The sequence below is a fragment of the Tauraco erythrolophus genome, chromosome 2 (assembly GCF_009769465.1).
Source record: "Tauraco erythrolophus isolate bTauEry1 chromosome 2, bTauEry1.pri, whole genome shotgun sequence".
Taxonomy (NCBI): Eukaryota; Metazoa; Chordata; class Aves; order Musophagiformes; family Musophagidae; genus Tauraco; species Tauraco erythrolophus.
Window position 1 is genome coordinate 99,510,127 of NC_141466.1, and position 19,300 is coordinate 99,529,426.

The window sequence follows — 19,300 nt, forward strand, 5'->3', positions numbered from 1 at the left end:
CCGTTAACAATAAGTCCTGCTACCATAACAATAAAAATTCACATTCAGCAAAACAATCATTCCTTGTATTTATGTGCAGCAACCATCCCCCATGAAATAAAAGTCAGAGAACAATTTGATACTACAGTGTGGTAAAATAAAGCCTAGGATTTGGCAACATCTATTTGCTTATAATAATTCACCAAACATTTGTTTTCCAGAAACCTATCAGTGCATCTTTAGCAATTTCTTGACCATTTCTCTTCTTGCCTTATTCGAAGATGACTGTTTATAGAAATATATTTTATCTTTTAAATTCTATGAGCCTACAAAAGTTTATAGTGGTTAGAGATCATTTACTATTAAGTGGATTATTTACACTACACGATTACACATTATTTTGCCATCCTTAACACTGATGATAGAAAGTAAATTAATTTAGAAGCTAAATTCCTGATCCTGTAAATAAACACTCACTGGAATTTTCCCATCCCCAAGTATGTTCACAGAAATCAGAGACAGCTAACATATGCATATGCACACATGGATAAGCATGGAGATGCAAAATCTTTCTTCCTCCTGACAATGAACAAGTAAAAAAAATAATCTCTAATATTAGAAAGCAATCTTCATTATCTAAAATACAAATTATTTTTCTTTTATAAAACATGTATACAACTGTACAATACATTTCACATCACTTAAAATGTTCTCTGCGGAGTCCACTCCTAATTTATTGTCAACTTTAATTATTCTGACTATAATCTCCACAGTACACTAAAAGAGAAAAAGAAAACTATAATTATTCTTATGATGCCTAAGATATGTCTACTGTATTAAAATTGAGAATAAAAAAAAAAAGCCAAGTAATCTGTGTTGTTCTGCATCTTAATTATTGTCTCCTGTTTTTGTGATTTGAAAAACTCTTGGTTTAATCAAAACTGATGACATTCTTGTCCCACGGATATTAATGGCACAATTGATTGCTCACGGAGTCAAGACTCCCCTGTTGTCTCTCTGACTCACCACACAGCAGAGATTTTCTGGTGAAAAAAATTCAAAAAATTCAATGGTCTCAGTAGCTATATTAGGAAACTTCACTGAAAAAAAATAATCACGTCATGTAAAGTATTTGAGTGAAATTCCATTTCATATTGGCACAATTCCCACTGTGAAAGCCACTTCTTTCAATTCCTTTTTAATCAAAATTTGTAACCAACTGAACTATATGATTAATATGCAGCAAAGGATCAAAAGATAATTTTTGCCCTAGTAACCTCTGTAGCTCTAAATCTGCTTATGTAAAGACATAGAATTAAGAGTGGTTTTGCCCCATGGAAATCTGTTGAAATAAGTGACTATCACTAGAATAACAGCATCACTCTTCCTGAATGCAGAGTACACTATGTTTATCTGATGGCTTTAAACTGCTTGTTTTCTTTAAGATCAAAAAGGGACAATATATTATGGAAATTCCTTGTCATACAAGCTTACCTCAATATTAAATGTGCTGTATCTCAGAGCCTTGTATTAGGCTTTAGTTAATTAAATAAACCTGCTGAAAAGCAAAAGGATGTCTGCCTGGAAGTCTAACTTTTTCTTCTAGTATTCCCTTATGTAAAGTTGTTTTAATGCTCCTGACACAAAACTGAGACATTCTCCTTCTGTCTCCAAACACTAGCCATTATTCAAACTGATGTCACTATGTCTCCATACACTTAAATACTAAAGAAAATTTCTGAAATATTTAGAATTATTTCTCCCCAGAGCTAAAGCTAAGTTTAAATGGCATAAATAAAGAGAAGTGATCAAAGTGGGGAGGTAATGCAGAAGAAAGAATTCATAGTAAAAAATATAATAATTTTAACACTCAACTTTCCCAGCTCACTCTGTGTGCTTTACTCTCTTTTACTGGATAAGTAGAGATGGCCTTGCATGAATTTTATTTGTATTCAGCTTACTCTTAATGCTTACAATAAATATCAAACATACTGTAAATAGAAATGTTCACCCATGCTTGCATAGAATTTTAAGTAGCCAACATAATCTAGATTTTCAACAAAGCTTCCCGAACAAATTAGCTATCAATAAAGGGAAGTAATTTCAAGAACAATTGTGTTGCAACAGTTATGCTGACTGAAAATGAAGATTCAAGACTGCCAAGGTTTTATATTGGTTTCTGCTTCTAATTCACTGTCTTACTTTCACAGATCATTTGATCTGCTCCTCAATGTTAGAAAAACAAGATTTTGCACTTACAAATGGCCTTTGAACATGAAATCTCAAAGTGGTCAAGAAAGATAAGCCATTCTAATTTATTTTACAGTTGAGGAAACTGGTTCAGAGAGATGAGGTCACCTGTATAAGTTCACAAACTTGGTAAATAATAAAGACTGAAATAAAGAACAGATGCCCTGCATGTCAGCCTGGGATCTTATTCAATGCAGCATATTGCCTCCATAACGCAATGGAAAGCTGAATTGTTTTCAAAAGCAGTAGAGGCACGCAAATAATAGTGAACATGAAGGAAAAACATGACAAACAACAAAAATAAGATTCCAAGCCAGTTAACAACCTCAATCAGACAATATACTTTATCACAAGTATTCAGTGAAAAATTAGAAACACACAAAGGCAAATGTTAACATAAGCTCATATGTTATGCAGGAAATATTCTTACTAAGAGGTAGTTTCATTCATTTCGGAATAACAAGACAGGCAGAAGTAGTCAGTGGGCACAACTGCAAACAAGACAACAGTCTGAAGTTTCTCTGTGTCAATAATGAAAAAATGAACATAGTGAAACCAAATAACAGATGACTACATGACGAATAAAATATCAAAATAAGTATCAAAAAGAAAAAGGGAAAGGCAGAGCTTCCACCTCAAAACAAATTTACAGCAGCTGTCATTTATGACTTAGTAAGGACAGCCTTTCCATTTGGGACAGGTATACAAAATGATTGCCTATTTTACTCTTGCTGTAATTATTGCACTGAACTGCTTCCAAAATATTTTTTTTTGGCTCTTCATCCATTACAAGAACCTTTACTGACTTGAAAAACTTCTACATAATTCAACAGTTATGCTAAGTTGCTTCATACTTTGTTTTTCTATTAGTAGCCAAATAAATCTATTATTAAAAGGTATATTCTGATTTTTCCATTATCTGTGAACTTTGTAGCATTTTTTCTGACACTAAGATTTAGTCTGTGTTATGAGTATTTATTTTTCTCTCTAAACTTTAGGATTTTGCAACATTATTTACAAGTAAACAGTAATGTTTTCAAGATGCATCAATCTGATGCATCACTGTATGATTCATTGCTACTGCATTTTTCAAGGTACTGTTTTCCCTATTAGCAATTCTGAAATAGCCTCTTATTTGCAATAACTCTAAAAAAACATTTGATACAAACCAGCTTTTGAACTACTGCTTTTCAAGCACCTGAAAAAGATCTATGATTTGACCCTAAGATTAAGAGCATAGGAAGATCAAGGTTGTGCTTATATTATAGACAGCTATCCAGCACTGTGAGGAAGGTTGCAGGCACTGTTATTGAAATATTCAGGACAGCAACCTTAAGAGAGTAGGAAAAAAGAGAAGGAAAAAAACAAAGTGTGATTCAAACCCAGTAAGTTAGACCAGAAAAAGATTAATTTGCAATAGCATAAAAAATAGCACTTGACCAGCAGATAAAGTTTTCATATTTTTAGCAGAATATGTTTAATGTTACATCATCTCATGCCTCCTTTTTAACTGAAAATTATACCTGACATCTATTCTCTTTCTATTTTTTTTCAGGGTTTTTTATGGCAGTAAATAGACGCTTTACTAAACCTCAGGTCGCTAATAAACCTCTGTAATCTGTGTGGTCTTACAACACATTCTCTTGTATCTCAACTGCTTTATGGCTGCCTTGCCAATAAACACTAAACACTGTCTACTTTTTTCCAGACATAAAATGGACCACTGCAAAATGGACTCTAGTAAAGATAATAGCTTCAGTAATTACGTACAGTTATGATGAAGAATTTTAATATTATTTTTATTATAGAAAGAAACTACCAATTAAAAAGAAATTATATGACGCTGTTGTGACTATACGTAGAAAAAATGGAGTTTGATAATTTTAGCAAACTTCTTTTCAGAGGTTTTATGGGTCATCTTTCCTCTATCCCTTAATATGCCTCTTTACACTTTCTTTCCTAAAGTCCACATTTTGCAAAAAAGCAGATTCCAGGAAATGAAGTTACTTGTTTGGATACAACTGCCAAAGCCACTTCCTGTACGCACTTGGCAGAAATGCTTGGGTAAAAAAAGCCTTATGACATTTTTCAACCTAACCAAGATGGGCATTCCATTCAGCCACACAAAAACTCAATTTAGCCCCAGAACTGTATGCCAGTGTGATATATTTGACTGCTCAAAGTATTACAGTCCAATAATAACAAATTCAATTTTACATTTGTCAGGAAAAATAGTATCAAACAGGTTCCAAACAACAAACACACTGACTACTTCATCCATAACCCGATATTATTCCATTTTGATATTTTGTTGTTTTTCCTCTCTTCTCTGTACTGCCTAGCACGTGAATGTACTGTAAAGAGTAACTCATTAGAAGTCTGCAAAGAGACCATTGATTGGAACATGGCATAACATAGTCATTGTTATATTTGGCATTGACACTACTTAAGCCTCACTCAGTAGCAGACAGAGAAAGAAAATTTTATTAGAAAGTGTCCATAACAAGCACCTGAGCTGCTGTAACAGAAAAGTGTCAAACACATGACAGTCATCAGTTGAACTGAACAGGCTGTCAATGACTAAATCTTACTTTGTTGGACTTTTTGAACAGGCGTTTCACCAGGCTTTGCCCTGCACAATCTCTATTATGACAGTTAGGTCTTTGACTGCAACAACATAATTGTTCTAAGCAAAGTGATTAAAAGAATCTATAAAGGAAGAAGTAATCTGCTATAAATCTGGTTGCTTTGAGGCCAGATCAATCTGTTTTTCTTAAAGACAAAATAATTTGCCTAAAGGATCACAATTAGATACGCGGCAGTGTAAAATTGTAACTCTTCTTTCTCAACCCTTCTAATTTAATGAAGCTCCATCTCAGGTTCCTATCTTTGAGCCTTCCATTCTTTTGGGGAGTAACAGCTAAATTAAGAGAGATAAGCAGTCACTTCCCAGCTACTGGTTTTGTTTTATTCTACACGTCATTTGAAAACATATATTACCATCTTTCCTCTCTAGTCATTTTCCATTCAATAATTCTCTTAGGTTCACATTTTGTTCCCTAGTAAGTCAGATCTTGCTTCCCTCCAAGCTGTGATCTCTTTCACTCCTCATCACATTCTCAGCTTCATCAGCAATACATCCTAAGCCACACATCTCTCTGCCCTTTTCTACCCTAACTTAAAAATAACACAAATCCTTTCCTGTCCTTCCCTTTTACCCCTTTCACAGCAATTTTCTCCTCCCACTTTTTGATAGTCAAATGTGAGGCACCAAAATTATTATAATATCAGTTGCTGCCACTGTCTGTTCCTACTACAGTTTCCTGGCAACCACAGTATTTTCATAAGAAAGGCAAAAAACAGTATTCAGAAACACACTTGCTATTTGTAACCAGCACATGGTCTCTTAATGTTTTCCACCAAACAGATCAAACAGATTCCTCACATTTCAATAAAAAAGCCCAGAAACAGAGTGTGAGAGAGAAAATAGAAGGCCTATCATCTTTTTCACTTTTTCCTTTTTTTTGAGTCTCCCTCCGTTGCTTTAGAAGTTATCACAGAAATTTAAAACCCAGCATTAAATTTAATTTACTGAAAAGACTAAGACAAGACCTAATTTACCCAAGATTTTTCCACCTGAATATAAATTTAATGATTTGATATTAAAAACTATGGTTAGTAAGTTCACTCATAGGAATATAGAAACATATATTTCCTCTCCTAGTTGGCACTCTTCAGTCTGTTCCTTCTGGAGAAAAGCAGACTGTGGAAAGAGTGTGGAAAGCTAGTTCTAGAAAGCTCTGAGACACCTCACGAAGAGGCCAACAGAGAAGACACTTCTGAAACAATGGCCTGACCATAGATCTTGCCTTTTGTAACAGATGTAACTCCTAGCAGTGTTTCTTAAGGAGGCAGGTCCCAAATGACTGACGTCTCTAGGCCAAGGTGATTAATTTCAGAAATACTGTAGAACTGTGCCATCATGTATCTGCAGAGACCACTTCTATTTAACAGATAAGCAGTGACTTTTTACATCAGATTCAGTTTCTAAATGGTTTAAAGTTGTAGCTCTATAAAGAGTACCCTTCAGGAATCAAAACTAGGGCAACAAATGCACAGAAGACCATATCAAAGTGCTTTATTTGAAAAAAGTCCTATTAATTCAGTGCTTGTTTGTCATAGATTAAAACACAGAATCACAGAGAGCTGAGGTTGTTCAGCCCGGAGAAGAGAAGGCTCCAGGGAGACCTTATGGCAGTCTTCCAGTACCTAAAGGGGACCTACAGGAAAGCTGGAGAGGGACTTTTTGCAAGGGTGTGTAGCGACAGGACAAGGGGCAATGGCTTTAAACTGAAATAGGGTAGATTTAGATTAGAGATAAGGAAGAAATTTTTTACAAGGAGAGTGATGAAACAGTGGAACAGGTTGCCCAGAGAAGTTGTGGATGCCCGATCCCTGGAAATGTTCAAGGCCAGGTTGGATGAGGCCAGGTTGGATGAGGCTTTGAGTAACCTGATCTAGGAGAAGATGTCCCTGCCCCTAGCAGGGAAGTTGGAACTAGAGGATCTTTAAGGTCCCTTCCAACATGCTTATTTATAGTATCTACTCGAATGAGCTTGGAGTCTAAAAACCTGCAAAGTTGTATTACAAACTACAGGCAAATTTCCTCTTTAAGAGTGGTACTCTAAGCTCTGAGTAGTTCTTCCCGTTGTTCCAATAATGCTGTATAATAATCATCTGGATTGAAGTAGGTACTTCAATTCTCATTTAAATCCTAATCTCAAAGAAGCACATGTCAAAATTTTTAATCAAAAGCAAACAGGTCACATTCCAATATATAGTCCTAACTGAAATCCTTTCCATCAGTATTTAGAAAGTTCAGCAACCGATATCAGGGCTTTTTTGTTCTGAAAAAGACCTTAATTTTTTATATCCAGCTTTAATCTTAAATTCACGTGAAGATGTACCTAAGAACAACACATGAGAGCAAACTGCAACGATTCATGAGGGAAGTTAGGCATGGGAAAGAGATCCTTTTTACTTGACCCTGACTCTTAAAACAGTAAGGATAAATGCATGAAAGCTCTAATTCACAAAGTATCGAAGCATTAAATGAAGGTTGAATATGTGATTAGGTCCAACTGAAATCATAGAGAAATAACAACATACTTATATGTACTTCCTCAGAGACTAAAACAGCATTAGTGGTTTACAGAAGCCCTGACAATAAATCCTGCCTGGTCACGCAATGATACAATGAATCTTGTGATGGTCTTGGACCTATTAATTTTCTAAGTGTTTTTTTTTTTTTCTAATCAACCTCAGCTTTATAGGCTACATCCCCACACTCTAGACCCCACACAAGAGTGGGAGATAAGATACTTTGTGCTATCCTCTTTAAGTCATGTGGATGTTTTGATCATCAGGCCTTGATGGGGCAGAAGTTGTTGTGCCCAGAAAATGAGCATGTAAAAGATTTAGCTATAAATGTCACAGTACTTACCATTTTAAATATGTACATGGCCCTTCAGAAACCAGAAGGGGATTGGCCACATACATATATAGAATTATCATAGTAACTAAAAACTGGAAGAAATAGTAAATCTTGCACTTTAGCACTTCAGCTAAACACTAAATAATAGACACCAGAAAGAAAACAGACTGAATAACAAGTTATCAAACACCAGTCTATGTGGGGGTTTTATACCTTCCTGTAAAGTATCTGACATTGGAACTGATGCAGGTATTTCCAGCACTTTTATGTCCAGGATGGGGTGCTGCTCTCTGTTTTGGCAGCAGCACAGGACCACATCCTTGCAACATCCAGGTCTAGATACTATTTCGACATACTGCTATGACTATTTTTTTTTTCTAATTTATTTCAGGAATCCAAATCTCACAGGAAAAGTGAGCAATTTCAGTACTTTAGCAATCTGAAGTGACAAGGACAGAAACTTCGAAAAAAATCCAAAACAATTCCTCAGCACAGCACAACTTTATCTGTGCTGTATTTACTACAAGAGAAGGTTTAGAAATTCTGAAGAAAAATAAAAAAAAAGTATAAAAAAGTTGGACAAGCTGTTAAGGTAATTTAACTACAAAGGGCTCCAATAAGATCTTCTGAAATCTCTTTGTCACTCTATCACTTGACATCCTGGATAATACCTTCTGTATTATAAAAGTTTAGCTGCATACTGAATTTATTCTTTTAAAGACAGTGATTTTGAAAGAGAATTAAAGTTACCACTTCAACCTTTATTTTTATATACCCTTCATTGACATTCCAGATGCATCTAGTTTTATATACATTTCATATGATAAAGCTTGTAAGCATTTCCTTTTTGAAATGACCACTGCATTCTCATAAACACAAAAGGGAAAAAAAAAAAGCCTGAAAACATATGCTAAACATAATGTTAGAAATTATTACCAATGCAAAGAGAAGACAACATTACAGTTGAAATGCTCCAGCTCTTCATTAAAAAATCCCGCATGAGTCTGCCTTTAGTTTAAGGAGAGCATAAATCAGATATATACATACTCTAAAGGATGACAAGATATCAGTCTCACTTCTACAGTGAAAATTTTTAAAGCCAAAGATTTAATAATCTTGAACTACTGATGTGATAAACCAAACGCTCTATCTTCATATTCTCTATACTGAAACATAAATACAGAGAAACTGGTTTGATTTCTGTTGAGGAATAAGCAAAAGAGTGACAGGGTCTTCCTAAAATAGTGTGCAAATGCATATTAAAAATATTAAAGAAGTTAATCTCTCCATTCAGATTTTTGGGAAAGTTTATTGTTAGTTCCAGCATGATAACTGATACTTAAAGGCTTTTATATCTAGGTAATAGAAAGCCTAAAATGGCAGCAGAAAGCAATAGTTACATCGCAATAGGCATAATAAAATAAATTGCAGAGGGTTTCAGACTTGGCATTCAATATTAACAACATCAGATTTTCAGATTACTTTTCCAAATCAGTTTTGCCTAGAGCTGAACTTCAGAATATAGTTTTTGAGCTGACCGTTATTTGAAGGAATTACAGAATTAGAATAAATATTAAAAACACTAAGATAGTAACAAAAAGCAAGTTCAGCAATATGAAGAGGCAGCAGCAGTTCAAGGGCCAGGAGAAGACTAAATGGAAAAGGCTTGAGATTATTACACTCAAAACACAATAAAGTAAAACAGTGAGAATACTGATTATAGAAAATGATTGGAAATCAGATTGATGATTAGGAAACTAGCAACGATAGTAAAAGCTGAAATTTAGTTTTATTTCAATATGGGTCTAGTAAAAGTATGCTGAAAATCAAGTAGAGGACTCACACTACGAGAAGGATTATTTGTACAAGTATTTGAAATAGCATCATTAACAATAACAACAAAATAATAATTTAGCTCAACAGGCACCAAGTGACTCACTTGTAGAAAATCATATTATCAAGAAAGAGTGAAAACCAGGAAAACTTCTAAGGGGGAGAAGATTAATCATAAGCACTGTAATACAACACAAAACTAGAGAGTTTAGAACTTTGTCATGACTAGCTTCCACCATTCATTGTATCAGATATTAGTGGTTTGAAGAAGAATTGGAATTCCTTAAAATGCTTACCAACGTTAAATAATTTCTTTAGCCACATCACTTCTGCTACAGGAAAGCAGATATAATTATCTGCATCTCAGGGATCTTTCACTGCACACAAGTTCACAAAGAAGCACTTTAAAAATTAACCTAAATACTACATAAGCCCCTGCTAACATAATGTTATTCTTTTAAAAGCATTTTTCTGAACTTACAGTGGAGGCTGAAAAACAAAAAAACAAAGGCACAGTTACTAAATAGATGAATTAAAACTGTAAGAGATGAAAAGATGATGATAATCACAGATAAGTGAACTGTACAATGTTTGATTTTTTCAGCAAAAGCATCCAAAACTTGAGAGCCCATTTTCACTGAGGCAAAAAAATCACAGCTCCACCAACTTCAATGGAAAAATTGTACAATAATAGAGGCATGAAATTGGCCTGAAACTTTTGTATGAAACTTATCTTAACCTGTTAAATGTATTGCAAATATCAGGAAAAAGTAGGGGTTTATGGGATATTTCCAATAATTTCTAGTTTGTTTTTATATTGAAATAAAAAAAAAAAAAACCCAAACAAAAGCAAAACAGAACTCTAGACCATTCTGCCATTTAGCAGAATTAGCAGTATCTGCACAGAAATACCTAAAGATGAGGCTAACAGGAAGAGCTTCTAGTCTTTCATATTACCTATCTGCATACACAGTATGCACATAGTGGCTCTATTAAAAAGCACTGTAGTATCTTGGGACTGATGTTCATAATAATAACAATATGGAAGAAGTTTCACAGATGCATTTGCCAAACCTGGCAGTCAATATATAAAGGAATTCAATCACCCTTCAAGTATGCAGAAACTTTCGGAAGCATATTTTACCTCTAAAATATCAAGAGTTGAAGAGCATCAGCCACAAAAAACAAAAACATCTTTAAGGAGTTAGTCTGAAGGACCCAAAAGCATTTTTAGAGAGCCAACATATGGCTAATGAATCAGGAAGCCAAAAAGATTTGAAATAGGAGAGAACTTCCAGGGAACACTAGGTTACATTTCAGCAGACTAATCTGGATAAGAGAACAGCAAACTAGCATAAAAATACTGGAAAGTTTCCCCATCTAAACAGACTCAAGAGGAAGGCAGTAAAAACTGCCAAAAGCATCTTTAACAAGCTTCCAAACATACGTTCCACATCAGAAGAGATTCCCAGCTGAGAAGTGGAAAGACAGACATGATGGGCATCTCAGAATCTCCAGAAATCTTTAGTAATGTGGAGAAAGAAAAAGCTGTTGATGGTCATATAAGCAGTAAGTGGTTTTACATAACAACATTTTCAATATATAATCAAATTTCAATGTCTCTGAAAAATTAAAGAAAGTACTGTAATGATCCACTCCCCACTCTCATTAAATCCTTAGAACTTACAAAATCTGCCTTTGATGTTGCAAATGGAGATCTAGCTCCAAAAAGCAAAATCTGGGCTTCATCTCCTAAAAATAACTATGTTCATATTTATAAACACTTAGTTAAGATGACAAAAATCCTAACACACAGCGGTTATCATAGAATGCCAATTGCAAGAGCTCACTTAACTTGAAATCTTACAGCATGGATTTCTATTTCTTCATAACAAAGAATAGCCATCTGTTGCTGCTTACATTGATGTTTCTACAGAGCCTCAAACTTCTTAACGCATTCGGTTTTTACTGTTCACTAATCTCAGTGAGTTCAGTTCAAAGTCCTCACTCAAGAAAAACTCACAGTGGACTCACTGTGAATTCTGACAAAATAAAGATCTTGGAAGCAGTACAGATGGAAGAACAGATTTTGAAAAAAAATCCTAACAAATCAAAAAAATAAACCCCAGAAGTTAGTCAAGTATCCTACAAATTCACAGAGTTAGTCGTCTTGGTATTTATTGCAATCAGTGGACTTTTAAAGAGAGCAGTTTTGCTCTAGAAACTAGAACTTTAATTTTAATTTTTAATCAACTTTAGTTTTTATTTTTTGTTCATTTTACAAGATTAAAATGGGAAATAAAACTATGATCTTTAAGACAGTCAGAGATACTAAAATGTATAAAAGTACACGACAAATTCAAAAATTCCCACAATCACATGCTACAAAACATGTGCCTGAATATAGACATCCATTCATATTTACGACAAAAATTGGAGCCTTAGCAACACATGCTTTATCTAGTGACTTGAAATACCAGAAAATAACTTTGTTGAACTTCTCAGAAGTAAAGCCCCATAAAATTTTTCAAAAGCATATACTGACTCTCAACATTTGCTGAATTTATTTTGAAGGCTTTTTAAAATACCTAAATCTTAAGCAATGAAGTCTGACACTTCCTGCCTCGTTCTTAAACTTGGCAAGAATGAAAAATTTATTATAGCGAATAATCACTCTACATTACAGAAAACATTTAATGCTTAAGAAATTAGCAAAACAACACGTCTTATTTTAAATATTAGTTACAAAAGTTTAACAGTAGCAATGAAATATTCACTACATCTTACTAAGATCTGGTATGAGTTCAGCTGGAGAGCAAAAGGAATATATACTTTTTCCCAGACCTGTAACAGAAAACGTAGCACATACTTTCTTTTCTGACTAATGAGAAAGATCAAGTCTGAACAACGCCCTAAATGCATCGGTGAGCCATTTCACTGACCAAATAGCAAAAAATGGGTACATGTGTTTGTTGACACAAGATCTGTCATGAACACAGTGCCAAGAGTCTGTCCCTAGATATCCCTAAGCACTACTGGGCACAGAAAAGACTCCAAGAAACATATAGGCTTGCTAAGCGCTTGAGTTTTCTGGAGGGTTGAGACCTGCTTTTTTCTGAACTGAAGGACACAGGAGAGATTCTGATGGAAAACCTCAATCAATACCTTCCATTAGGGAGCTTTCTGTGGGTTTTCCAACAATAGAAGGAAGGTTTTTCCCCAAATTATTACATAAATATATAAAATAGACAAGACAAATATTTTGAGAAGTCTTAACACAAGATGAAAATATTTAGCTCTAAGAATTGAGCTGCTGGTGCGTCATCATCATTACTTTCCCACTATTCATAATCACCATGTTTATAGAAACCATCCCTCACCTTTCATTTTAAAGTCAGCATGTCAAGCCCTTCAGTAGGAATGCTCTTTTTTGTACATACTTGCATAGTTCCTAGCAAAAAGCGATCTTAAACTCTGAATGGGACACATAGCAGATAAGTTCTTCACCAAACTTTCAAAAAACCTCGCATCTTCGCAGTGAAAGTTGAAGAATGCCTAAAAATAGTCAAAGCATGACAGTAATAAAATCTTTTGTGAAAGTAAAATAATCCCTCCCAAGTCCATCAGCGTAAACAACTATTTGAAGCTATTACTAAGATTTATTGTGTTCTTTGAATGTCACAAAATTCACACTGCTTTCTGGTAACCAAACTGTTTATATTTCAGGATAAAAACAAATCCAGCAAGAGGGAAAAATACATCTCTTACACTGACAGAATTATTGCTAGAGGCAAACAGCAGTCTGAGACCTATTTCAAAATAAGACTTATCTGTACAGAAGAAGTGATCTGATATGATAAAAGTAAAACACAACAAAATGTTTATCTCTCCAGTGAAATGTACAATGAAGTCTGATTTTTTTCTGGTTTTGCCAGGTTCATTCATAGTTTGATTTATCTGTAATCATTGACACCATGTCCTGAGAAAGATTATACGTAGTTCTACATTTGAATTTGAACTTCACATACAATACCTCTACCAGATATGAATTATGTATAAAACTAAAGCTGCAGTAGAGACTTTATTATTGCATTAAAAATAAAATCATTGAAACATTTGTAAAGCTCAGGTTATTATGCCAATAATTTATCTTTGCATTTTCAGAAATGCTCATCTGAAACATAAATTAAATTCACAGCCAGAGAGTTATGTCTGTTTCAGATTTATGAAAGATACTATGATGCAATTAATAACAGCAGCTACTAAATATGTTAGAGTGTTTTGCTTACTTTTATTCATGTAGTTACAGATTTATAAATTAGAGTATTCTGTGATTAAGATGGGTACGGAAAAGTAAGTTCTCCTCTTTGATGGTATGACACTTAGACTAAGGTAAAATTCTGGTTGTTCACTCTAAGCTGTCTTACACAATCTGTAAAAGCTCCTCAGTGATGGGAGCTGGCTTGCCAAAATGTCAGCAGCAGGCAGCCTTCCATTGCTTCCAGGCAGCCCACCTACCACTCACTCCTAAAAGAAGTCTTTTGGGATCCAAGACAAACAAATCTGGTATGTACAGGTATGTACAGTTGTAGAAGTCACTCGTTCACCTTCTAAGTCAGCCTGCTAAGTGATAAATTTGGTCCAGAAGTTGTTTTACTGCTGTGATGAGCTCGAGATAATTTTCCAGTTAACACAGGTTATTACCTTAAACTCAGCAGCAGTGAAACAGTATGGCTACATATCTCCTGCTTAAATCAGTGTCTGGATAGGACAGAATAGAATCATGATTACCTGTGTCTTTCCACACAGAGACTGCCCTAGATCATATGAGAAAAAATAGTAAAATTAAGTTTCACCATACAGAGATAACAGTTCCATGAGACAATATATTTCTTATCATACCATTCAGAGAAATAAAGTTTGCTAGTATGTTGACAAGGCTGCCTGTACTATTACCATTAGCCTACTTTTCATAAATTTAGCAGAATAAATGACTTTTTCTGATGAACTGGGTAACAGGTGAGTAAATCTGGAGATTTTATGGTACAAAAGCAGCAGCAAATCTAGCATGAAAGTAACAATGAATTTATTCTATTTTCTATCAGAGAATGGTAAAGATCTGTTTCTGGGCAAACAAACGTTAAAGCTACAGAACTTATCAACTGCAAAATAAATTAAAGGTTCTAAGTTAAATAATTTATCTTTTAAGAAACTAGATATTAGCTAGACTTTCCCACAACTATTTCACTAAACTAAATATTTTTTTCCTTACTTTCTGCTGATTTCCTAGTTGAATTGTTTTCAGGATAAGGAAATGATATAGGAAAACTGAAAATACATTAGAGATGTTGCTAGAGACATTAGAGAAACTAGAAATACCATTTTATATAGCATTAAAACAGGCTATTTTTTGAGTTGAGACAATAGAATTCAACAGAGAAAGCTTGCAAACTAACTAAACTGTGAAAATAGTTAACCTATGCACAGCTACATGCTGTACATTGAAATCTTCATAAATGATGTAAGGTATGGAAAGTGTTTAAATGATGACTAGCTTCAATATTACACTAAAGGTTCTTCTTTGGAGTTCTACCCAGGCTCAGGCCCAAGCCCTTTCACACATCTTTAGCAAACCCTTAATGCCTACAGACAAGAAGACATATGTATACAGTTCAGGCAGATTTTTAAAGGAATGGATAACTTTACATTTATGAATATTATTTGCAGTATGCAAAAAATAAGGCTATGCTCAAGAGAGAATGATGCCTCACTTCCACTTTTCTTGTATTTGATGAAATGTTGAAAAATGAACTTCTTCTGAAATATCAGCCCTTGCCAATGCAGAGTACAGGAGATAAGGTTCAACAATCCAGTCACTTGAGCTGACATGCTGGTTCCTACTTGACAGTCAATGAAAACTCATGTGTACAAACATACAAAATCATTCACAAAAAGAGACACCATAGTATTGAAGCTGAGAATTTGCTAATGCTTCTGAGATTCTTATTTAAAGACTAAAGAATAACTGGCATTACATAAAAGATGTAAATATACTAGTTGTTTGTTGATAAAATATAGCCACTTTTTGATAACTTATTTCTGAGGTTATCGAAAGCTTTTTGTTATGAGGACATAATTATATTTAGTTAAAACTATTATGACACCAAATCAAATAAATTCTTCCTATAAAATGAGAAGGAGCATGATAAATAGGAAAAGTAGGAGACAAAGGGATTTCCTGAGCAGCTGAGTAACTTGAAATGAAAAGAAGAAATATGGAAGAATATTCTACACAGAAACAGGAAGAGGTATAAGAAAGGAATCACCAAACAAATTCTCAACCTCTCCTTTGTTTTAGAAGATAACTAGAACTCTTAAGATTTCTAATTTTTTCACCATTCTATTCTTAGAGGTAGATCTGGTTCTTTCACATGTATGCAACTCATAGTATACAACTCTTGTACATTCATCTGTTCCTTCTGACTTCTCTTTTGCTGAATGTCTATGACAATTGCTTTCCCATTCCTGCACGCAATCTTCTCTACAATAATTAAAAGTCACAATCCTAGTAAAGTTTTAGAGTACTCAAACAAAATATCAACTGTGAAAATCGACTGCTAGTTCAGTTACTAAGCAATTTTAGAGGATAATTGGCAATCTTAATAGTTTAAGAAATCTATTCACATTAGGACACTAACAAAATCTAAGTTTCTACTTGCCAGCTGTCTTGTTTGAACTTTAAGCTGAAGATTCTCTCCCCTTTCAGTTGAAAATATCCTCAAAAGTTCCATAAAAAAGAGTACACAGAAATGTTGTCATGAATATGTAAAAGTTATATATGATAATCTAGGATAAGAAATGTTGTTCTTCACTAACGAAAATATAAACTCTTCTAGAACCTACTGACACCAGCAAATCTTTTTATTTGAACAATCGAATTAGAAAAAAAAAGACAACATGCAACAAAAATCTGTCTAGCGTTTTGGAAGTTGTTTTATGTGTATTTCGAAACTATCAGTTTGCAAAAATATTGTTATTTATTGTCATAATAACCAGCTCCGATGATGTAAGGAAAGATACCTGCAATGCTTAACAGTTAAAACCCTTTTCAACTAACCACTATAAAAACTTCCTTACGCAATCCCTGCTAACTGGTCAACATAAGATAAGATTTAAGCACTACTTAAAACCTGTGGTATTACTTATATGGATAAAGTGAAACACCCTTAAAATCTTATAAAATCAGGCTCTAGGAACAGTTCCAGGCAGTTCTGAAAATTTAGTATGCAGAAGAATATGTTTTCTGAAATATTAACAGTAAATATTGCTTGTACTACTGTATCTTTTAAAACTCACTCTTTTGGAATCTAATGATTCAAATATTCAATCTCATCTTTTAAGATGCATGATTCAATATTTACAACTTTTGGGGTTGACAATATAAGTTTCTGAAGTTTCTATAGCAGCCATTGAAGAGTGCAAGACAATATCAGAAATAGTTACAAGTCCTGATGAGGTCTATGGTAATTCCTAACTCCTGAGAAGAGCATTTCATACTTTTGTAATGGTCTCTATCAAACTTCTTTCCCCTTATTTCACAAGCCTCCCCAGTCAGCTGACAATTTCATCACTGCAGTAGGCCTGTAGCTGTCAAAAACTTACCATGATGAGAAAGCTGTTCAAATCCAAACAGAAATTCAAAAGTTAAAAGGAAAACCTTAAGTCAGAATATGTATTTGGTAGATATTAGAGTATTAAAATTACATATTTGTGAATAATTTATTTTGCTACGTGAGTTGAACACTCTTTTTCACCTGATGGTGTTCTTTCAAGACATTTTTCTTCATTCTTCAACAAAACAAATACGATTAATAAAGTCTGAAGCACATAGATTCATAGATTCATAGATTTCTAGGTTGGAAAAGACCTTAGAGATCATCGAGTCCAACCATCCCTAATCCCCATTAAACCATATCCTCAAGTAGATCATCAAATATATGTCTCCAGGACTGAGTCCAATAGGAAAGCAAGCTATACCCTAGCCATTAGCAGACAGAGCTAAAGTTTTTGGCTGCCAAGGAACATACCATGTATCTTTGCACTGTCATAGCTTTATAATAAAATAGAAAAATAGTAATAATCACTGGAGGCTTTATGGTACTTTGCAGTTAAGGATCTCAAAACAGTAACTTGCCTACAAATAAAGTGGAATGCTTCAGATGGAGACAGTCTTTTTCTTCATGTGATACTGATCTGTAATTATTAGTTCAATTATTATTTTTTTTTTTATCATGTCATAGACTGCTTGTCCGAGTACTGGAATTCTTTTTACTGACTTTGACTCTGAGAACTTTTTTTTTTTTTTTTTTTTCCTCCTCGAGCCTTCTGGCCTTATTCTATTACTGCATGTTCTTAAATACTTGTTTTATTTTTCCTAAATTTTGGGTCATTATCCATTCTTATATTTTGTATATTATTTTAAAATCTCAAATACAATTTTAAAATTTCAAATGTAATTCTAAAGACTACAAAAAAGCTCTACTAAAAGCTCTTCTAAAAAAAAATTATCTAAGCTTCATTAAAATTCTTCTCCTGTAGCAAAAATTTAAGAATAATCACACAAAGCTTTTTGCTTACAATCTGGTATCAGAGCTAGAAGCATAAATAATAAAATTTTATTTTATTTTATTTGAATATAAGATTTCTCTCCCAGGCTGGAAGATTAAAAAAAAAGCAAGAGAAAAAATAATTGTATTTACAATTGTTGTTTAAAGACACTGTGCAATTAAAAATGCCTGCACAAAAATTCTCTCAGTATCTGCAGTTCCAGTTTAGATTTCCTTTTTGTTAAAAGTCAGTATTTTAAAATCTTCCAGGGGAAAAATATTATTTCATAGTATTTTTTAATTAATTATGCTCAAAAAAATCTTTTTCTCAGAATTCACTCAAAGATTCAAGGGCCTGCAACTGAATTAATGCTCTGGTTTTGTAGGTTCAACAGAGTATTCACAAAAGTTTGTAAAAGCCATCAGCACCTTGAGAGGGCTATAAATTTATATCTCTGCATTTGTGGGTACAGAATTAGCACAATACAGCTGACATTGAAAATAAAACTATTATCTAATAATTCAATAACTGCTCACTTAATTAATCACACTAACCTGTTTGTCTGGAAAGTAAAGGTAGTCTGTGAACTGAAAAGCTGAAATCTTTTGCCTCTTTCAGACTACAACAGCTAGATGGTCTCTGACCTTCTTTCAAGTTTATAGAAAGAGACTGTTCCAAGACTGTAGAACCAGTAGAGGCAGCATTAAGCTGGAAAAGAGCATCTTGTGCTATCTTTTTTTCTTTTTTTAGCATATTTACCAGAATATCTGCAAGATAAATTAAGGAAATCATTAAGGACCTTTTTTTTTTTTTTTTAATAAAGCAACAATCATCTTTGTTTATTTTTAAGTCTTTTTTTTTTTCAAGTGGAGCAATTCACATTATAGAAGCATAAGTGTCAATGTGAATTTTGAGTTGGGCATATTGTTTGTAACTACAGCCATCCACCTTAGCTTTTCCAAATGGTAGATTCATTTTTACTAAATAGCGACCAATTTACACATTGACAACAATCGTTGATTCCATTCAGTCAACACTTGATAAAAGCATTTACAGACAAACAGGAATGAAAACTTTTGTATCTTACTGCCATTGTGTGACACTCTCTTTTTGATATTTCAAATTCTGTAATAAACA

At 33.8% G+C, this 19,300-nt stretch overlaps 1 protein-coding gene across 1 annotated transcript in view; it reads right to left on the reverse strand.

The window, feature by feature from the left end:
- KIF6 (kinesin family member 6) overlaps positions 1 to 19,300 on the reverse strand; it is a 164,891-nt gene that overhangs the window by 67,515 nt on the left and 78,076 nt on the right. The window contains exon 13 of the mRNA XM_086626191.1: positions 18,718 to 18,930. Coding sequence (XP_086482317.1) covers positions 18,718 to 18,930 — 213 coding nt within the window. The remainder of the gene's footprint in view (positions 1 to 18,717; positions 18,931 to 19,300) is intronic.